Source organism: Callionymus lyra, chromosome 18 (assembly GCF_982586985.1).
Source record: "Callionymus lyra chromosome 18, fCalLyr1.hap1.1, whole genome shotgun sequence".
Classification (NCBI taxonomy): Eukaryota; Metazoa; Chordata; class Actinopteri; order Syngnathiformes; family Callionymidae; genus Callionymus; species Callionymus lyra.
In genome coordinates, this window is record NC_141835.1 from 17,948,235 (window position 1) to 17,970,656 (window position 22,422).

The 22,422-nt window shown below is 37.3% G+C and overlaps 3 protein-coding genes across 8 annotated transcripts; 2 read left to right on the forward strand and 1 right to left on the reverse strand.

The window, feature by feature from the left end:
* Window positions 1-1,953: 1,953 nt before the first annotated feature.
* pls1 (plastin 1 (I isoform)) lies at window positions 1,954-11,924 on the forward strand. The gene is made up of 17 exons (XM_087780099.1): window positions 1,954-2,060; window positions 3,164-3,316; window positions 3,441-3,525; window positions 4,554-4,714; window positions 4,780-4,909; window positions 5,010-5,142; window positions 5,620-5,701; window positions 7,509-7,674; window positions 7,749-7,891; window positions 7,964-8,056; window positions 8,127-8,322; window positions 9,082-9,160; window positions 10,800-10,914; window positions 10,970-11,103; window positions 11,166-11,289; window positions 11,357-11,490; window positions 11,561-11,924. The coding sequence occupies exons 3-17, from the start codon at window positions 3,456-3,458 to the stop codon at window positions 11,697-11,699; spliced, it is 1,899 nt and encodes a 632-aa protein (XP_087636225.1). The 5' UTR covers window positions 1,954-2,060; window positions 3,164-3,316; window positions 3,441-3,455; the 3' UTR covers window positions 11,700-11,924.
* Window positions 11,925-13,467: 1,543 nt separating this feature from the next.
* On the forward strand, window positions 13,468-16,055 carry LOC148060815 (homeodomain-interacting protein kinase 3-like). Of its 4 annotated transcripts, none has more exons than XM_087780283.1 (8): window positions 13,468-13,490; window positions 13,898-13,951; window positions 14,047-14,228; window positions 14,295-14,418; window positions 15,068-15,133; window positions 15,218-15,277; window positions 15,437-15,624; window positions 15,695-16,055. In XM_087780283.1, the coding sequence occupies exons 1-8, from the start codon at window positions 13,473-13,475 to the stop codon at window positions 15,750-15,752; spliced, it is 750 nt and encodes a 249-aa protein (XP_087636409.1). In that variant the 5' UTR covers window positions 13,468-13,472; the 3' UTR covers window positions 15,753-16,055. The 4 variants fall into 4 exon arrangements, with proteins under 4 accessions (XP_087636409.1, XP_087636408.1, XP_087636406.1 ...); XM_087780282.1 differs by having other exon boundaries at window positions 13,469-13,759; XM_087780280.1 differs by having other exon boundaries at window positions 13,469-13,951.
* An 82-nt stretch (window positions 16,056-16,137) lies between these two features.
* LOC148060816 (homeodomain-interacting protein kinase 1-like) lies at window positions 16,138-22,014 on the reverse strand. 3 transcript variants are annotated; one of them, XM_087780277.1, is made up of 10 exons: window positions 21,866-22,014; window positions 20,821-21,196; window positions 20,198-20,379; window positions 20,006-20,129; window positions 19,510-19,620; window positions 19,051-19,107; window positions 18,788-18,975; window positions 18,511-18,718; window positions 17,604-17,737; window positions 16,138-17,525 (listed from the first exon to the last, which is right to left on the reverse strand). In XM_087780277.1, the coding sequence occupies exons 2-9, from the start codon at window positions 21,190-21,192 to the stop codon at window positions 17,612-17,614; spliced, it is 1,368 nt and encodes a 455-aa protein (XP_087636403.1). In that variant the 5' UTR covers window positions 21,193-21,196; window positions 21,866-22,014; the 3' UTR covers window positions 16,138-17,525; window positions 17,604-17,611. The 3 variants fall into 3 exon arrangements, with proteins under 3 accessions (XP_087636403.1, XP_087636405.1, XP_087636404.1); XM_087780279.1 differs by lacking the exon at window positions 19,051-19,107 and having other exon boundaries at window positions 18,788-18,957; XM_087780278.1 differs by lacking the exon at window positions 19,051-19,107.
* Between the last annotated feature and the right edge of the window lie 408 nt (window positions 22,015-22,422).

Genomic DNA, 22,422 nt, shown 5'->3' on the forward strand with positions numbered 1-22,422 from the left:
CTGGACACATGTTCCAATCACACGATGTGTTTCAAAGGATTACAGAAGATCCGTTTTTTGTATTTTATATCTTAATAACATCTGCATCAAAGTCTAAATTGGGATGTATTTATGTATTTTGTAATGTTCGTCTATTTCACATTTGGAAATCGTCATATAACAATTCAGTCAAACTTTTAGAAACACTTTTGTTGATGGGTTTATCAAAATAACCAGCAAAACTAATGTCAGGTAATAAGAAAGCAAGATGTCAAGCTAAGAAGCCAAACCAGTTGATTTCATTTCTGCTCGTCCCTGGGGACGGGTCGTGGGGGCAGCAGTGAAGTCAATGAGGCCCAGAATAATTTGGAAAACCTTCTCTACAGCTATTTCTCCAGTTTTACAAATGCATTAACTAAAAGAAAAACCCCTTTCACCTAGTTATGGTAATCTCATATCGTATCTGAGGTTTGGTTATTGAGGAATTAAAGTATAGGGAAAAATTGGTTGCTTTTCTCTTGCCATATTATTTTATTCGTCTTTCTGATACCAATTAAACAACTCAATTTCACTTTTATTAATTTGCTTTGTTTACTTTTAAATATAATAATCTATATTAATACGATTAAATATTGATATTATACTCTAATAATATTATAATATTTTAAATTAAGATTGTTTTTTAAGGAGCAAAATAGATATGAAATGGATTCAAAAAACATATTTCTGTGGCACTGGATCATGTTTTCCTAATCAAACTAATTTTAACTACCCCCTAAAAAAATACCCATTTTAGGTGGTGAATTGTTTTTTCCAAGAAGATAAATTAAAATCATGACTGTATGTTTTTTGTTGTTATATTCTACACCTACCTACATTTTTTGCACTCTAAGAAGTAGTGATGGTCTGATGAAGCTTCATGAAGCAGTGTCATTATTGTCAGAGGTCAGTAGATGGCGGTCTCTGCACTATTTTCCTTTGTTTTGTACAACTTTTCTAATAAAACGTAATTTTTAAACTGATAGCGCCACCTAATGACCTCTAAACAACAGGACACTGCTTCATGAAGCTTCATCAGCACATTACTACTAAGAAGGTCTGGTTTGAAAGACATCATTTTAGGGCCTTATTTCAGTCGTCTTTCTGATACCAATAAACAGCTAAATTTCACTTTGTTTACTTTAAATATAATACTATCTATTAATGTGGTTGAATATTCATATTATACTCTTTTAATATTTTAAATTAAGATTGTTTTATCACGATACATCAGCTTTTCATGGCTGTGTTGTCAAGCAATAGCGTCTCTCAGTGGTTAACCACAATATTACAACTGAAAATGTAGTAAATTACTTACATGCTGGAATTTTCATTTACTGTTCTTGATTCTCTCTCTCACCTTATGAAAGTAAAATTAAATGAATGACCTGATCTAGGTCAGTGACTGTAGTTAAAAGCGATTTTTTATAAAGGTGGTTGGGGTTGTATGCAGCTGGAACCACAAAAACATATACTACTATTGACTTCAACATCTTTTTAACATCACTGACAGCGACGATCTCATTTGAACAGCCAGAGATTGTAGTGTTCCAGAATGTATTTTAATCTCACTTAAAGTTCAATGCAACCTTCAAAATATTAGTGGAACCAGATGGTAATTCATAACCAAAACATAAAACATTTATTGAAAATTTCAATCCATTAAGACGTTTGTTTTCTGTTTAGTCTTAATCTATTTTTAAACTATTCGTCAGTTTCAAACTGTTGCACACGTTCTCTAAGATGGAAGTAAATAATGCACGAGGCTTATGAGAAAGCCACTTCTTCATAGACAACTGATCCAGGCTCAGGTTCCACAGTCAATGCCGGGGCCTCAACACCAATGGCAGCCGGTGGAGCACTTGACTCAGATCAGTGATCGTGGGGGAGAAACTAGAGAAGCTCAAGTGAGTCATTGGCTGAAACCAGTTCCCTGATCAGATGTCGCTGCAGGAAAACACCTGAACAAGAGACTGAGGCATGGACGCTGTAAAACCTGTGGATTCTGGTCAAAATTGCAGATACGGAAGCACGATGACAAGGTATGATGGCATTTCCACAACTGTTTTTGTTTAAACTATAATTTTGCGGGTTTAATAAATGTTGAAAGCAGCTTCAGGATCAGTTTTTCAGATGATGTTGTAAATGAAATTGTCCCTTTTCAATGATTCTAGCATTTAAGTAGAACTGAAACTGTTTTATTTATTTATATTTATAATACTGTGCCTCACATATATTGTTTTAGACTAAGTGTGAAGCCTCAGGTTACAGACCATTGTGTGTCTTTGAGGCATCTATTGTTGGTTAACATTGACATTTACCTCATGTTTTAAATATAACTAACTAAAATAAAGAAACAAGTTTTTAAAAGAGCAAAATAGATATGAAATGGATTCAAAAAACATATTTCCGTTTTCCTAATCCAACTCATTTTAAACTACCCCCTAAAAAATACCTTTTTTAAGTTGTAAATAGTTTTTTCTAAGTAGATCACACGATGTGTTTCAAAGGATTACAGAAGATCCGTTTTTTGTATTTTATATCTTAATAACATCTGCATCAAAGTCTAAATTGAATTGAAAGTCTAAGATCACTTAAAATCATGACTGTATGTTTTTGTGTTGTTATATTCTACACCAACCTACATTTTTTGCACTCGTAGTGATGGTCTGACGAAGCTTCATGAAGCAGTGTCATTATTTTCAGAGTCCACTAGATGGCGGTCTCTGCACTATTTTCCTTTGTTTTGTGCAACTGTTCTACTAAAACATCATTTTTAAACTGATGGCGCCACCTACTGACCTCGAAACAACAGGACACTGCTTCATGAAGCTTCATCAGACCATCACTACTAGGAAGGCCTGGTTTGAAAGATATCATTTTAGGGCCTTTAATTTATTAATAATAATAATAATAATAATAATAATAATAATAATCTCTATTTATATAGTGCCTTTTTACCACAAATAGTGTTTATTTATTTCCTGACTTTTATCTGTGATAACCCAGAAAGGGTTGTTGTCTATTCTTGTCTTACGATGTGTTAATGGACTTAAAACATCACACTCGCCGACTACAGGCAATAATGTAACAAAGCGCTGACACAGCCGAGGTGTTAAAAGTTAACCTGCAACGCCTGTCTCAGGGTTTACACGGTCAAAAGTCCAACTATTAAGTGACTCCACCTCGGAGGGGCAGCCAGCCTTTCCAGTATTCCTCCTGATCCTTGTCTGACAGCGCTGGAAAAAGAAGCGGCCAAGAGAGGATCTGCGTAACCCCAGTGAGGACACCAGACAAGGTAATGATTTTGTCACTTCAAGCTCAGTGTGTTGAGAATCTTTATCCGAACAAAGCTTTGTGACATCACCACACCACTTTGACAATGTTTGCTATCATGACTTATTCCACCTGAACTACCGCAGGACCGTACAGCTACCATGGACAGCAGGATCACGCAGATCTCCAGGGACGACCTGGAAGACCTGAAAGAAGCTTTTGACAAAATCGGTTAGTGTCTGACCATATCCGAGCCATTGATGGGAATTTTACGCCACTCTTTACTGCCGCTCATAAAATATGATATTATGTAAGACTATATTGATTGTGTGGAGAGTATGTGTACTTTGTACTCCCGTTGCTTAATTGTATAATTTGTTTTTTGTACAGTAACTATAATTGAAGAGACCGAGATTCAACGAACAATTACTCAAAAGACACTTTAGCACAGAGGGGACCATCTTTCAGGGCCCTTATACCATCTTAAATGGAGCCTTTTTCTCAAAGTTTGGAGCAGTGATATGCTTTAGTGTACTTCAGGGTTGTTAACTCAATGGTGGCCAAAATATTTGAACAATCTCACGCTGATCAAAATGTATATTTACCAAACTTTTCGTAGTAGGAAGTTTGACTTTGATTATCTTTGTCTTTGAATTTAATTTCTCCAGACGAAATCCACTTTAACTTTTATTGGAAGTCTTAATATATTTGTGGAACTAAATAATACCTTTTCTTTTTCTTATCTTAAACAAGTACTTGTGCTGACAATTGTGTTTATCACAAATGTTATAGTGACGATTAATCATTAACTGATGTTTTATATCATAAGAGTAGGATTCAGAAGGTTGTCCCAAATAGTGGCATGACTAGTTTTACCACAGCAAAGTTAAAATATCAAAGAAAGTTAATGTATTTTTATGTATAAATATACAGAAATACACCACATTTATTATTAACTCTTTCTGTTTAGTTACTGTTGAACGTCACTGCTGGTGAAATGACTTTACTTGGTATGAAACACAGATATTGTTAAGCATTTTCCTAATTATAAAAATGTATGTTTCAAACCTTAAAAATAACCAAACCGTTTTTCAATTGTGCGATTGCAACACTTTACGACGTTTGTGAATTGTCCTTAATTAAAGCATAAACACAGTTTATGGAAGAGGTGGTGGTTGTATATATTGGTTTGCATTCCCACGGTCCATGATGCAAACCCCTATTGAAAATGAACTCGCTTTGTGTATTTTGTGTCCAAGACATCGACAACAGCGGCTTTGTGAGCGACTTTGAGCTTCAGGAATTGTTCAGAGAAGCACGTTTTTCCCTGCCGGGGTATAAAGTGCGAGAGATCATCGAGACCTTCATCGCTGGAGACACCAACAAAGACGAGAAAATCAGCTTTGAGGAGTTTGTTTTGGTGAGTTCTTAGAAGTTAAAAAAATCCTTACTGTAGGTCAACTGACGGATCCTGACTGTGCTCAGATCTATCAAGAGCTGAAGAGCAAGAACTACAGCGAGACTTTCCGAAAAAGCATAACACGGAGGGATGGAATTCGTTCCTTTGGAGGACTCTCTGAAATCTCCAGTGTGGGAACCCAGCACTCTTACTCCGGTGTGTGACACTTCAGGATCATCAATCATCCTTTGATCTGGTTTTACACCGTTATCTTATGTAATCATGGAAGTTTAAGACAAAGTTACTCTTTCCTTAGATGAGGAAAAGGTGGCATTTGTCAACTGGATTAACAAGGCTCTGGCAAAAGATCCAGACTGTCATCATCTCCTGCCCATGAACCCTGAAGATAACAGCCTGTTTACTTCTGTCAAAGACGGCATCCTGCTCTGGTAACACACACTTTTTTAACTTACGTATTCTATTGTAAAAGCTCGTTTGTCACCTACATGTATTCACCGTGACATTCTTACAACCTTCGAAACACAATCAGGTGACAGAACAGGCATCTATCTTGGTAGTAAAAGTTTTACAAGCACTTGCCTGATCTTATTTTATAGATACTTATACAGGCGTATTTCAGCTCTTAAAAAACACCTTAGAGAACGAAGTCAAACATACAGACTCACACATGTAATGGAGCACGAGGCTCAACCACACACTCACACAAACAATCAAAGGCACCAAACTTTAAAAAATTAAAAAGATTAAAATAAAAGAGTTATACAAATCAACTCACACGTATTCATTCAAATAAAAAGATAAAAAATGTTGGGAAAATGAATAGAAAATCAGTAAATAAAAACCTGTTTGGTAATAAATTCCACGGAGAAAAATGTAATAACTGTCAACACTTCTGTTGTTTCCAGTAAAATGATCAACTTGTCCCAACCTGACACGATCGACGAGCGAGTCATCAACACCAAGAATCTCACCACCTTCAAAAAGACGGTTAGTTTGTGTATTTTAGATTGTGAAATTCAGTGGGAATGTAGCGACATTCCGTTATGGATGACATGCCACGGTTTTGGAACACAACGTATTTATTATTCTTCTCACATACTGTTTATATACAATCTTTGATCACAATATTCGATAAAATTAAGAGAATAATTGAAGAGTAGAAGAGTTTGCTTAAAGGGATCCAAACATTACTGCTCAGCCTGAACAATAACTATGTTTGCATTTGAGTAACCAAGTGTTTGAGACACACCTTTAAAATCATGGCTCAGAGACAAGCGCATAAAACAATTTATAACATAAATTTAAAGTAAGAAATCAAATTCCAAGTATTCAACTTGTATAAAATATTTTAAGTGCATTTAAATGCGAGTCAAAAATGCTAATCATATGTGCATACGTGTGATCTTAAGTACGTAAAAATAAACTTGAAGATACGGCACTAACTATTTGCAAGTCCTCATGATTAAACAATTTCTCACACATTAACGGAAATAAATCAAAGTCAATTCTAAGTTAAGTCCTTGAAAAAAAGAGTTGTTTTACAGTTATATTTAGAGACGGTTTTGTGTGGTTACATTACAGTATTAGTTGCCAGTATCAGCTGCAACTGCTGTTGAACACATATTTTCTAAATATGTTTTTCCTTTAAAACTAAAGAGCCAAATGTAGTTGCATCGATGATTTGTTACAATGTATCTTGAATAAAATAAAGATGATCTTGACATGTCTTCACGTGTGATCTTAACTGCCATCGAATGGACTTTGTATGCATAATGTAAAATTCTAAAAAAAAGTTTTGATGGAATGAAAAGTTATTTTAATATTTGAATCCCTCAAGTTATACTGTCTGCCATTAAAATGCAAGTGTATATCTATTAATGAATTAGCTCATTGTATATCTCAAGTCCTATTAAACTTTTTAAACCTACCACAAACCTGTATTGTTATCTTAAAAAACACCTTTTATTTAAGATGGTAACATGTAATATGAATGTGTATTACACAACGTGATCCTAGGACGATACGGACGGGTTTATCTCTCATCAAAGTCTTCTTTGATGAAACATTAACTATTATAATGTTTAATCTATTAACGCTTCGCTTGTGTTCATCATTCATTCATTTGTCAGTACACAGGTCAAAGATTTATGACGAGGATCTGTAGCTCGGTGTCACCTTAAGAAAGTTTCTGCATCTTTAAAAAATGTCGAGCAGACAAGACTATTATAGATAAATAAGTTGATACTCCAGCAATGTAATGTCTTGTTATTGGTCAGCTGAGGAAAATCGAATAAAACTCTTGCTTTTTCTGAATTGACTGACAACAGGTTTGCTTTTTATTATGGGATGTTATCTAAGTCTAATCTAATCAAGTGTCTTAAAGTGGTAGTTCACCCATAATTCAAACTTCACTCATTTTATACTCAGAGTAACCCGTTCCTTTTCAGAGTTATAGGCAGAAATGCATGTCCATATGACAACCAAGTGTTTCCTGTCTGTGTAGCATGTTAGCCTTTTAGCTTCTGCTACAAACAAGCTAAAAATATAATTTGTTCAATCTTTTTCCAAACAGTTTCTCTTGTCTGGATATGATTACAAGAGGGACATTACAGACAAGGCAGTATGGAGGTATTTTAACGTTTTTAAGAAAGAAAGAAAGGAAAGTAGAAAATGAGTGAAATTTTCGTTGTGGGCGTCTTTTAAGAACAGATTTTGTTAAAAGATGCATTTTTTTAACGTACATATTTTGAAGATTCCACACAAATTCTTTAATTTTCTTTTCATTTTGTTTTAGGAAAATCTTGTACTTGCCCTTAATTCAGCCTCGGCCATCGGCTGCACGGTGGTTAGCATTGACGTTCACAACTTGATGGCGGGAAAACCGCATTTGGTTTTGGGACTCTTCTGGCAGATTATAAAAGTCGGACTCTTTGCTGACATAGAGATCAGCAGGAACGAAGGTGAGCTCACACGCAAACAAATAATAATGAGATGTAGTGTTGAGATGTACTCACTTTTTTGTTTGTTGGTACAGTCCTGATAGCTCTTCTGAATGAAGGGGAAAGTCTGGACCATCTCATGAGTCTCAGCCCAGAGGAGCTGCTGCTGCGCTGGGTCAACTTCCACCTCCAAAATGCAGGGACAAGCACCATTCGTAACTTTAGTGATGACATCAAGGTCAGCTGAAGAGTGAAGCCAAAAGGTTCATCGACATGGACATTGACTCTTAACTGTCTCCGTCTGTCGCAGGACTCGCAAGCGTATTTCTACCTGATGGACCAGATCGCTCCCAAAGGCGATGACTTCAGCATGTCCGTCAAAATCGACATGAGTGGCTTGAATGTAAATTCTTTATATAATTACTTAATTTTTTGGGGATGAATTCTCACGCTTGTAATTGGCAAAAATGAAGGATCCAAATCTGGAGCGGAGGGCCGAGATGATGCTGCGACAAGCGGCCCGACTGGACTGCAGGCAGTTTGTGTCGCCCACGGATGTGACGTCTGGAAACAGCAAACTCAACATGGCGTTCGTTGCAAACCTGTTCAACATGCACCCGGGACTGCAGAGATCCGAAAATGGATACGACGTAGAAACACACATCGAAGGTAGGTGGGGAAGAACAGACCCATAGAAACTGATAAAAATCTAATTTAAAATATAAATTTAAACTTAGGAAAATGTTGTCACAACATGATCTGGAGCTTGTAATCCATGCGTTTGTTTCTTCTCGCCTGGACTATTGCAACAGTTTGTTTTCATGTCTTAACAAGAAGGAGCTGTCTCGCCTACAGTTGATACAAAACTCTGCATTGAGAATTCTAACCCGCTCTAGTAGGAGAACTCACATTTCTCCGATCCTTAAAACTCTTCACTGGCTTCCAGTTTCTTTCAGGATCAACTTTAAAATTCTGGTTCTTACTCTCAGATCTATTCATGGTCAGGCTCCTCCTTACATCACTGATCTGATCCAGCCTTACACCCCAGCTCGGGCTCTGAGGTCTGTGGATCAGAATCTACTGATGGTTCCTCGCACCAGTTCAGGACTAGAGGAGAGAAATTCTTCCAGGCTGTTGCTCCCAAGCTTTGGAACGATCTTCCTCTCCCTCTGTGTTTGATGGAGTCTACTGACTCCTTCAAGAAACATCTTAAGACGTTTTTATTTGTTCAGGCTTTTCCTTGATTTTCTGGGACTCCTGTTGTGTTATCAGTTTTATCTTGCCCTTTAAAGTATATACTTAATTGAATATTGTTTTGTTTGTTTAAGCGCTTTGTGAACCTGGTCTGGAAAAGCGCTGTATAAATAACAATTACTTACTTACTTACTTACCTCACCCGGACAACACTCAGAACTGTGCTTGTTGCAGGTGAAACAAGGGAGGAGAAAACATTTCGCAACTGGATTAACTCTCTGGGTGTCAATCCATACGTCAATCACCTCTACTGGTAAGTCATCAGCTTTAGCAATTCAACATTCTGAGGGGCCACATAATATATTGTGACTGTTATGAGGGGTCATCAAGCCAAAAAAGAGAGGAGCAAAGAGGTAAAATATGTGTGAAAAACAAAGCAATTAAATAAGAAAAATGGATCCAATTAATTCAGAATTCAGAAACTTTTATTTCCACAACATAGGTTTTTGTGGTGGCATTATAGAATGAAAGAATGAAAATATAATGGATAGTGTATGGATGGATGGATGGATGGATGGATGGATGGATGGATGGACGGACAGATGGATGGATGGATGGATGGATGGATGGATGGATGGATGGATGGATGGATGGATGGATGGATGGATGGATGGATGGATGGATGGATGGATGGATGGATGGATGGATGGATGGATGGATGGATGGATGGATTTATGGATGGATGGATTTATGGATGGATGGATGGATGGATGGATGGATGGATGGATGGATGGATGGATGGATGGATGGATGGATGGATGGATGGATGGATGGATGGATGGATTGATGGATGGATGGATTTATGGATTTATGGATTTATGGATTTATGGATGGATACTTCTGTAGATCTCCTTCAGTTTCCTGTTCACAACAGACAACAAAATGTACAGCTACTTTCATAAAAACAAGAATAGAGTGCAAACAAAGGAACAAAATTCAAGTGATGACAAATACAACATAACATAACAATTTATTTTAAATAGAAAGATAGATAAATATTCACTACAACTTTTTTAGGGGGAAGAAATATTCACAAAAATTACAAAAGTCTGAAGTAAAGAGCTTCAGTTAAAACAATAATAATTACAAAATAAAATTGTTAGCTGGCATAAACCTTTTTTTTTTACACGTTCTTCTCTGACCTCTTAAGGATCGCATAAATGAAGTTAGAGGGCCTCTTGTCCATATCTGAGCTCTAGAAAACCTTGGTTGTCAGAAACTGTAATGTCATTTCAAAATACAAAATGTACATTTGATTACAAAACAAAATAAAGGCTTTCTGTGTGTCAGTTTAAGTGTTAATCTTTTGGTAGGTTTAAAAAGTGTCTCAGTACTCCAGACAAAGTCCCATAGAAGATAATCGTTAATCCAATCGCTAGAATCATGGATGTTCACATTTAGGCCAACAATCACAGAAAATATGGAACAAAACTCTAAATAGTCCACAAATGTAAAGTATTGCTGCTTAAATAACTGTGTAATCCCATACCCTAAACTAGAAGTTACAAATACATTTTCGCTGTTCATTTTGAGAGACAAAAAGCAAAAAAATATTTCCCAGAAGAAAATAAATGTACTACAAATTCATCGCATTCCCTTACTGTGAACTTAACTCTCATAAAGACGAGTGAAGTAAGATTGGCAGTATTTTAACAACAACGTTGTATCAACAACGATACATTTCATCATCCTTCCTTAATCCAGATGAAGGTATAGAACACCAACAAGATTAAATTATTTGATCCTATTAAAAATGCTCTAATTTAATACAGAACTTTTAAAGTTATATTGGTAGCAGACAGATTTACAGGCAGGTCAAGGATAAAGACATAACCTCCTTGGTAGAGAGAAGTAATGCTGGATGGATTAATGTGTTCGTTGACCTTTCACAGGGACCTTTGTGACGGTTTGGTGATTTTTCAGCTCTATGAGAAGGTCAAGGTCATTGTCAACTGGAAGAGAGTGAACAACCCTCCTTACCCTGTCCTGGGCAGCAACATGAAGAAGGTACGGACCCCACAACACCTTCAAACGGTACGGAGTATAATCGTTCATTTTGTAGTTGGAGAACTGCAACTATGCCGTGGAGCTGGGTCGAGATGTCGCTCACTTCTCTCTGGTGGGCGTCGGAGGAGAGAACCTGAACGAGGGGAGTCGCCTGCACACTCTGGCTCTCCTCTGGCAGCTAATGAGGAGGTACGTGAGGAGAACTCACACCTGTTGGCCGCTTTAACAGGTCATTTTCACTTGTTCTTCAGGTACACCATCATGGTTCTGTCAGACCTCGGTGATGGTGAGAAGGTTGGGGATCAAATCATCCTCGCATGGGTGAACACAACCCTCAGCCATGCGCACAAAGACACACAAATCAGCTCCTTTAAGGTGTGCACAACGTTCGCAGGTGTGATACAAAGCCAATAACTCATATGGTTCCATGTGTTTGCCGCAGGATAAACTGATAAGCACCAGCCTGCCGGTGATCGACCTGATTGACGCCATCGTTCCCAATACTGTGAGGTGGGACATGGTGGTCCGAGGGGACAGAGGAAAACTGAAGGACGCAGACAAGCTCAACAACGCAAAGTAAAAACCAGACTCTTTCAAAAAGTGTGTTATATACTTCTATCCTTTTAACCCTGATGTTCGTTTCCAGGTACGCCATCTCATTGTCTCGTAAGATCGGGGCTCGTGTTTATGCTCTGCCCGACGATCTGGTGGAGGTGAAGCCGAAGATGGTGCTGACGCTGTTCGCCTGTCTGATGGGCCGGGGCATGAAGAAAACCATGCGTTAGACTAAAAAACGCAATTACAGTCTCTGTTTTCCTTTAAGTCCTTTCCTGCTATTTTCAACGTTTACAACTTGACTTTAGGAGTTTATTTAACAAGCATCACTTTCATCGAGAAAGTCATATCAAAGGGAATTTCACCCTGTAGTCGAAGAACAACAACTATGAAACAACAAGTATTGTAAAAAAAAAACACGAAAAAAAGAGAAAATAAACAAATAAACAACTTGAGACTCAGGAGTGAATCCTGTCTGCAGCATAATGACATTAGGCTTGACAAGACGTCTTGATGGTAAATTTGAAATTTCTTATGAATGAAAGCTTTTTTTGTATGATATTATTTATGTTAACTATAAAATGAGGCTTTAAGAAGTGTTGGTTCTCGTCTCATCATTCATGGCCACACATTGCACTAACTAACTAAGTTGAACTATATATTTACATGTTGAAATTTCAAGTGTTAAATATTCTTGCTTGAAAGAAACGCTGCATTTATTAAACAGTAAAAGAAGAAATTTCAACAGTAAAAATATCTCCAACATTATGGCACTTAATAATGAAGACTGGTATGATATTTGCTGTTTATAGCTAGTTTTATGAACTCGTAATACACGCCATGCTCCACAGTCATCATCATTTCATCCGCATGTGGAGCATTGTATCACTCTTTTAATGCATGTCTTTCCTTCGATTCATCAGCGCTAACTTTCTATTTAATGTATTTGAAGTTAATTGTAAGTGTTCAAACGTATATATATGTTGATTATTGTCTCAAATAAACACGGAAAAAACAATGTTTATCGAATGATTTATGCTTTCATGTAACTGACATCGGAGGTTTTAACTGAAACAAACATTTTTAACAGTCTCAGGAAAACTGTGTTCTTATGGTTCGTATGATTATGAAGATGAATTCCGTCAGACTGAACCCAGATGTGTTTGTTTACAATCTTCACTACGTTCAACCCACAGAACAGAACATTATTAACAAGGTCATGTGATTAAAATGTCATTCATTTAATATAATGTAGAGAAGAAAGTTTACTTCGAGGGAGCATTTTAAAGGAGACTCGAGCTAAAAGTGATCATTGAAAGCTGCAAATGTATGAGGAAAAACATTTTTTGCTTTATTGTGGACGCTTTAGCTGTGTTTTCCTTTTTATAGTTATTTTCAAGATTTATTTCTAGTAGTTCAATTTTTTTTAATTTTTTTATAAGTTGTTGGAGTTTTGTGTGGATTGATTGATAATGCTTTCTTAGGTTACATTTGTTCTGTATTTAAACTTGTATTCTAAGGTTTTTCAAAAATTAAAAAGTAAGGTTTTTCAAAAATAATAATAAAATTTAGCTCATTAAGTGAATACCTTCCCAAATTCTTTCCTAAATAGTGCCCTGTCATGTGGGGGACACTGAAGATTAAAACCTCCGATTCCAGTCTTCAGACACCTGATTGGTTCAACAACATGTCATGTGTTTGCTGGTTGGATCCAAAACCTGCACCTTCTCTGCCCCTTGAGGATACTTTTAAGACGAGTTCACCCTGAATTACAGCCATTGAAGTCAAATTATGAAGGGTTCTGAGAGGGTGTTCAGCCCCCTTGTGACATTGTTATTGAAAACAATAATAAATGAATTAAAGTCAAGGTTCTAGTTTGATATGACAAGATCAAAAGCATCAAAGTCAATATTTTTTTATTTAAGACTTTTTTACAAAGATATCCTTTGCTATTATCTGTAAAATGAACTGAAGCAAAATGGCTGAATGATTCCTGAATCATCATGGGTCAATTTCTGATTGTCAGTTGCTTTTAATGGTTGTGTTCCCACCTTATCTTTCTATAAACTTCCTAATCCTTATAAGGATTTCGACATCCTGAAGTAGCATGAGCCCGCGTAAAAAGTTTGGGCGCATGATCTTCTCCGCCTCCACAGCCTACTTGGTGGAGAAGGTCCTCGGCAGTGGAACATTTGGAGAAGTCACTCAATGTTTAAACTTGGGCACGTTTAAAAGAGTTGCGGTAAAACGAACTAAGAAAAGCATCTACAATGAAAGGGCAGAGAAAGAGGTCAAGATCCTTAAGACTTTGCAACAGAGCAACTCAGGCCAATACAACATTGTTCAGTGGAATGAGGCCTTTGTCTGGGAGGGATGTTATTGTCTGGAGTTTGAGAAGCTTGATATTAATCTTCTTGAATATCTTCAGCGGAGTAGGTCTGGAACCCTGAAGTTGCAGGAGATTCGGCCGATCCTGCAACAGGTTTGGTTATAAAAAAAAACGTCTAACTTCTAATCATACAAATGGAAAAAAAAAAGCTGAGAGATGGATGCCAATGATCGTTTACTTTCCCACAGTTGGCCACAGCGCTCCAGTTTCTTCAGAGTCAAAAGATTGTCCATGCAGACCTGAAACCAGAGAACGTCATGATGGTGTATGAGCTCCATAAGCCACCAAGAGTCAAAGTGATAGATTTTGGATCAGCTGTTCCAGTATCTGAGGTGCACGCGGGAAAAAAGATCCAGACCCTGTGGTACAGGTATCGGTTTAGCAATGAGCGGCCAAATATATGATCTCATATGTTAATTCAACTATTTCTGGTCAGGGCTCCGGAGGTCCTGCTGGGGTCAGCATTCGATGAGACCATCGACATTTGGTCCCTTGGATGTATTGCAGTGGAAATGTTTTTAGGACAGCAACTGTTTCCTGCTTCTGATGAACAAGATATGGTGAGTAGAAGAGTAGAATAGACCATGATGTATAATACTGTTTCCCAGGCAGGTCTTGGACTCAAGGCTGGTCTCTAAACCACTTGTTCATGGTCATGGTCTTGTTGGTCCATTTTCTCAGTCTTGGGTGGGCTTCTCTGTCTCACCCAGCCTTTGAATCACAGTGGTTTTTAAACATAACGCAACTTAATTTTGTAGGTGTTCCTTTAATGATACAAATAACACAAATTTTGACTCACCTTAACGTTCCACAGAGATGAATCAAAAGAGCAGAAATCCACTTCAATATGATGCTATTGCTATCTTTATCACTTTTTTTTCTCTATAGTCCCAGCCTTAGTCTGGCAATAGACTAGACTCTAGACTCAGTCTTCCCTGGTCTTATTGTGCAAGGCTGTTGTATAATTCAATTCATCGGGGGAAGTTGCAGAAGATGCTGGTGATGGTTCTCCATTAGAAACATTGAAATCAGTTGAGGAATACAAAATGAAACAAAGAAAACTAACAAATGCTTGTTGTTGATTAATATATGCTTTTGCTTAACTTAGCAAGACTGATTTTATAAATAGAGACAATATATATATTTTTTTCCAACTGTTCTGAATTTATGAATATTTGTAACTTTTCATTCAATATCTTGTGTCCTTAGATGAACCGGATATCACACATACTAAACCAGCGCTCCTGGATGAGGTCCATACACACCCAACAAAGTGTAATGATTTTATAATTAACACTTTGTTTGACGGTAAGATACGTTGTGGTACAATTTCCCTAACAAACATTTTCTGCGGCGCAGTTGCCTGCCATCGCCAGGATCGAAGAGCATGTCATCAACAATCTCTACGACCTTCTGCTGGTGAGAGATATTTTGTAATACATACAAACATCTACATCTATTTATTCAGGAAAAATCATAGACTATACTTAACATCACTCGTCTGTCACTTGACCATCATCCATCCATCAGACTATCCATCCACCCTCCCTTTTTAACACTTTATTTTTACCGCACAAGAAGGTTCCCCGATGTCACCAATCAGGAGATGAAATGTGGGCAGAACTTAAGGACAGGATGAGATTTGTGGAGCTGATTGAGAAGATGCTTGAGATCGACCCGGGGCATCGAATAACCCCCGCCCAAATTCTTCAAGATCCCTTTCTAACGATGAGTCACCTCGAGTGCAGCTTCGACCACTCCTCATAGTAAAACATCCCATAAATGTATATCCTGTTCATTCTAATGTTGATTTTAAATGTCTCTATTCTCCTCAAGTTACAAGACGTGCACTGAGCAGATGGATTTCGTAAAGTGTCACAAACTCTGCCACTGAGCAGCTGAAGGTGAAGAAGTTCATTATGATTACAATTATTTTCCTAATGCTGTTGAATAAACACAAACAAAAAGGAACATTAACAGAGAACAAATGGCTTTTGACACTTTATGGATGTTAAACATTTGCATTGAAATTCACCCTTTATTATGACTGGTAAAAGTTATTTAAATTCACTTTTACAGTGAATATTACGCAGTATTATAGGATATTTACAGTAAATGATCAATGTAAGAGTTTTGTACCGAAGTCAGTGTTGTTTTCTGTTGAATTTATTTAAATAATTAAAAAATGAAGACATTGTGTGTGAGAATTGTCAGAAGTGTGTATTCTGCTGAAGCTGGAGCAGGTCTGCAGGAGCGTTTTCATCAAATTTCACTTACCAAAACAAGGGGACACTTGGGAGTAAATTAGTTTTGACAATTTAGCACTGTATACAAAGTTATAAACATTTATCATTAATCATAATGCTTTAGAACTATAATCACAATTTTTATGTCATGAGTCTACATGTTCCTCCTTGTGTTTCCGGTTTTATTGTGAAATCCGCTCCCTTCTGTGTCTGTGCTAGTCTTACTCCCCCCTTGTCCGAGTAGTGATTGTTCCCAGCCGCTGCTGATTGCTCCCCTGTGTTCTTAAGCCTCCACTCTCTGTCACGTCCTTGTCTTGTCTTCACCATTTTCTAGTTCCTGTATCCTGCCGCTAAGTATTCCTACCCTGTCTCTTACCTTTGTCCCAACCAAGACTCATTCCTGCCTGTCGTGTTATTCGACCTGTTTCTGCCCCTTGACGCTGAGTTTGCCTTACCCTTGCTATTGCCTTTTGTTGCCGATTACTTGACTGTTGGACTACGCCTCTGCCTTCCCCACGGAATAAAACCAATTCTATGCAATTTACCTCTGCGCCTGGGTTTCTCCGTTCCACATCGTGATACTTTAAAGATCTATGTTAATGTTTGTATCCTTTGTCTTTGTTATTTTTCTTTGATCTATGTTCTTTATCTTTAGACTCAGATTGTATCATCTTCTTTCTCTTTATTTATTTTTGATCTTGTTCTTATTTTATTTTTATTTATTTTTTAAGAATAATTGCTGTATTGCTGTGGCTAATTGGAAAAAAAACAATTTCAATCAATAAAGTTCTACCTAACCTAACTTAAAGCATTTTTCATCACTTATAATTATTATTATTATTAAAACAATATTAATATTTGCAAAGTAACAATTTAGTAAGAATAAGTAAAAGCAAGTAAGAATTGTTATTGTCATATTGTGAAGCCCCTTTTGGATTTTCCCAGTTGTGGTTTTTATGTATTAAAGATTTTTGCATATACTCTCGTTAGTTTGACTCTTTGCGCTTCTTGGTTTTCTGACTGACATATTGAAGAGATATCTTCCCCACTAATCTAATAAATCTTTTGTACAATGAAATTATATGACATGAAGGAAAATGTGACATTTGACTTACAACTTCATGACAATACAAATGGTATGGATAAAACAGCTGAACAAAAAAGTCTTTATCTTCACCATGAAAAAAAAAATGTAACTAACCATAAAACGATTATTCAATTAAACAGTATTTACAGCGAAGAATGAATATTTTGATAACCCCTTCCAGCTTTATACTAGTTATTCCAGTAAGTTGACTAAACCACTTGCTCAACATGCTTTTTTCAACGTTACTTCAACAATCAACGGAACATTTGTTGCAATCTTTGCCCTTTTTAATGGTACGTTGCCTCCGGATGAAAGTTCTTCTTGAGCCATGATCCTGAAAGTATTTTCATTGAAGGATGATCAGTGAACCTAGTACAGTAAACACATTTACACACATCTTCTGCCAGACTACCTTTCATGTCATTCTTGGCAGCACAGTTGTTGCTTGGAGGCAGGCTCTGAATCAAGCGTCAGAATCGTTCCACATTTCACCTGGTCCAGGCTCTTGGTATTTCGCATTTTTGCTTTGGAGTTCCTGAGAGACCTCTTGCCGAAGTATAGAGGTTTTAGACAGCATGACGAATCAACATGATTTTGTTTGATTTTGGAACATTAACCAATCGTCACTCTTTTTTAGGGGTATATTACTAAATTGGTAGTTCACCCAAAATTTAGATTTCGCTCATTTTCTACTAGCCCTCATGTTGACCAACGGTTGAGGTTATTTTCACAGTAAAGCGTCCGTTTTAGAGTTATAGGCAAAAATGTAAGTCGATTCAATGTAATGCTCAATTGTTTTCATCTTCACTCAAAAAGTCTTCAGAACATACCTCTGTGGTGCTCGTCTGTAATGTCCATCTTGAATTAAAGCCTCGACATGAGGAATTTTCCCCCTAAAACTTAAATAAGTTTATATTTTAAACCTGTTTTCATGGAAGCAGCTAGGCTAGCCGGGAACATCTTGCACATACGCATTGACACTTGCAATTTGTTTTAATAATGATAAACTTGTAGCCTCAAACAAACCTAAAACATAACGATTTATTTAATTTTTTCCTGAACAATTCCTGATGTCAAGGATTTAATACAAGATGGACGTTACAGAGGAGCACCAAAGTTTTACCTTACCTTACATTAAAATAGACATACATTTTTTTTTCTATAACTCTAAAAAGGAACAGATTACTCTGAAAATACATGGGTGAACAATCACTTTAAGTAAAAGTCATCAAAAACATGTTCTATCATAAATTGAAATATAACTACCAAAATAATTTTCCCAACTATATATACTAACTACATTTAAGTACAGTATTTACCTGCTGTTGCCATTTTCGTTTTTTCTTGCGAGGACAAGGTTCGCAGCTGTCAGGACCAGGCCGGTTCAGACCCTTATCCACACTGTCTGACAGGCCTGGGTCTGTAATGTTGACCCCGCTTGGTGGTACCGCTGTGGGTGCACAGGGGGGTTCTGGATTAGCTGGGCTGGAGTCTTGGGGCTCCATGAAGCTCAAGCATTTTTTAAAACTGAAAGAAACCCAACCTCTGATTATTGTTTTGCACAACATTATCATAGTCAATAAAGTAGACACCTACTGTGAGGTGTCACCAAACGTCCATTGAAGGTGGCTCATTGTCAAAAAAGGATCTTGGAAAATTTGGCTGGCCGTTATCCTCTTGTCCGGATCTATTTTGAGCATCTTTCCGACGAGCTCCACGAACCTCACGCGGTCGTTGAGCTCGGCATCGATCTCGTTTCCTGTGGTCTGATCGAACGGCACTATCTGAGCACGGCAGGCGAAAGAGAAACTTGAGCGAGTTTTACAATCGATAAACAATCACAAAACGTTTTGACGTACCACAAGGAGATCGTGAAGACTATTGATCACGTGACTATTATTAGTTTCAGGTGGTATCTGAAGAGTATTTACCAAAACATGAACTCATTATATGAAAACACACACAACATTATGTGACAGTATAACATCCCCAAATCATGTATCTGATGATAATAATAATAAATAACCAATGTTCAAACTCTCAAGTTGATAATGGACCCAGAGATTCAAAACTTTTCATGCCTCTAAATTTATTATTAACTCTCCAATCTGCCATTTTGACCTTATAGAACCCTAGTGAGATACTTTATATCATAAAAAATGTAAAATATTTAATATTTAGCAGCTCTTAATAATCTCTCTTTTTACCTCCCTGAACACTGTAGCTAGTTATACCTTTAAAGTTTCTCAATGGTGTATTTTACGTCACAGTGCCAGCCTTCTAAATCTGCATGAATGCAATTATATAAATGACATTACCTTGGACCTCCACCTTCTTGTTTCGTCCCGTTCAAAATATTCTTCAGCCCAAAGCGAAGACGTGAGCATACAATTGGGAGGGATCTCCAAAGTGTGTGATATGCGCCTCATCTAAAAATAACAAGACATTATGTTAGATATGAATGTACACATCCTAGTACCATCATGAGTTATTCGATTATTTTGTCAGGTGTTCAAATCAAATGCACCCAAACTAATTTAAGTAAAATTTGATGGGTTTTTTTTCTCAAAAATTCTGTGTTATCTCTGGGTCAAGGTTACCCAGAAACCCGCAAAATAATGGGTTTGTGGTATCCCTTGTGTTGTCAAGGCGAATGACCCTCCCTGGATTCCATAAAAACATATGCAGTGGTGGAGGTCGTTCACCTTGACCCAGAGATAAAACAAGGGATACCACAAACACATTTGTTTTTGGGTTGTTTACATGTGATGTATTTATGAGTTAATTAGAAATAAATGAAAACCATGTACTTACCATTTCAAACTCCTCTTGAGCTGGAAACAGCCTCTCACCTATGAGCATCTCCACTGCGATACATCCAAGGGACCAGACATCAATGATCTCGTTGAACTGAGCCCCCAATAAAATCTCTGGAGCTCTACACAAGGTTTGGACCACAAGAGTCAGTTGATACCTTTGTTTTCATTAAGACATTCAAATACACACCTGTACGAGAGGGTTTGAATTATTTGTCCCAAAAAAACCTCTGCGATCGGCATCGCTAAACCAAAGTCGATCACTTTGACTCTTGGCGGCTTTCGCAGCCCATCCACCAACATTATGTTTTCAGGTTTCAGATCTCCATGGACAATCTTCAAGCTCTGCAGAAACTTGAGCGCTGTAGCCAACTATGATTAGAAACAGGAAATTATTTATCCATTAAATATGTAACAATGAGGCACAAACATTAGTTCATTTTCTATGCCGCTAAATCCCTTTTTGGGATTGCGAGGTCTGGAGCCGATCCAAGTTTCTTTTGGCGAGAGTTGGAGGACACCCTGGACAGGAAACCAGTCGGCAGGCACACAGAGACACGCAACCATTCACACACAAAAATGGACATTTCCCTAAGTTCCCAATCAACCTCTGTATGCTTTTGGACTGTGGGAGGAAACCGGAGTACCAAGAGTAAAAACAGTGCTTGTATTTTTGCCATGTTATTTGGATGGTGAGTGTAATGAAAACAATTTTGATCTGTTCTGATCTAAACTAGTTATATTTATTAAAAAGCTAAACCAGCGCATTTAAAAAGAACCATGTTAAAGAAAAATATATTTGTTCACACAGACCTGTTGCAGTATTGGACGGATCTCCTGCAACTTCAGAGCGCCATTATTCTTCTTCATGTATTCCATCAGATTGACGTCCAGTTTCTCAAACTCCAGACAGTAGCATCCGTCCCAACTAAAGGCGTCGTTCCACCGGACAATGTTGTACTTGTCAGAATTCCACTCCTTCAGAGTCCTCAGGATCTCGGCTTCTTCCATCGCTTGCTCAATGTAACTGCTGTCCCGTGTCTGCTTTACCGCGACTGTTTCGACCGTGAGGAGGTTTTTGCATTGTGTCACTTCTCCAAAGCTGCCAATCCCCAAGACTTTCTCCACGACGTAGGCAGAGGACGGAGAGAAAAACATGCTTCCAACCTTGCAGCAAGTGCCCATACTGCTGTGGAGGTGGATGTAAACAGTTGATTAGCGACTGAACATCCAACAATTATATTAAGTATGCTTCATAAAATATATTTTTGTAACAATCACTGTGTGACAGGAAAGGTTGCAGTGCCTTGCAGTACTACTCAAGTGTTAACATAATAGTGTGGAATATTCTATTTGCACTATATTGTAGTGTGTGTTGTTGGACTATGTATTTAAAAAAATGTTACTCTACAATCTTAAAAAATGAAGAAATGGTTTCCAGATAATTTCGTTCCAGCTGTTGGATCCAAACCGTGTAGTCCTCTTTTATTAATCCTGATCCCCTTTGATTCTGTCCGTTACCCACAAATCCTTTTTGCATCATCTTCGATAGCATTTCATCATGTATCACTTATTTCCAAACCTTGCAAGTGAGGCATTTTATATTACATCATCATTTCCTGCTGAGCCACAGTAAGTAGGTAAGTAAGTAATTTTTATTTGTATAGTGCTTTTCCAGACCAGGGTCACAAAACACTTAAACAATCAAAACAATATTCAATAAAGTATATATTTTAAAGATCAAGATAAAACTGATAACACAACAGGAGTTCCAGAAAATCAAGGAAAAGCCTGAACAAACAAAAACGTCTTAAGATGTTTCTTAAAGGAGTCAGTAGACTCCATCAAGCGCACTCACCTGTTTCCCTTTTCTTTAGTTTTCAATCTTTTTCCATAATTCTGAAGTTATTTGCAGAAAGGTATCACTTTAAAAAGACGCAATTCAAAAAACAATATTTACTTATAGCTGGCCTAGCAGACGTTCCATTAAGCAGCCTCTTGTCCTATATCAACCCTGTCTACTGGTTGACTTCTCCACACCTTTGTTTATTCCCTAGTGGTGTCTTTATTGTCCATGACAAACTTGATTACCTAATTTTGCCTATGATATTCATAGTTGCCATTATTCTCTCTCACTGACTGGCAGATAGGGGATGTTCTAATTTTCTTTTGTCCTTGCACGTGATTACATGACTACAGCAAAGTCACTTAGATATATGTCAAGACTGAGTGAAATCCAAATATTGTGTTATTGGTATTTAAAAAAAGATTACATTAGAAGAGGTGGTGGATATAAGGGGGAATGAAAGGTTGCTTATGCTGGTGCCATAGCCAGATTATATTCGTCAGGTGATGTGACCTAATAAGTCTACAAATATATGTGACTAAAATATCACATTATTGTTCTAAATCTAA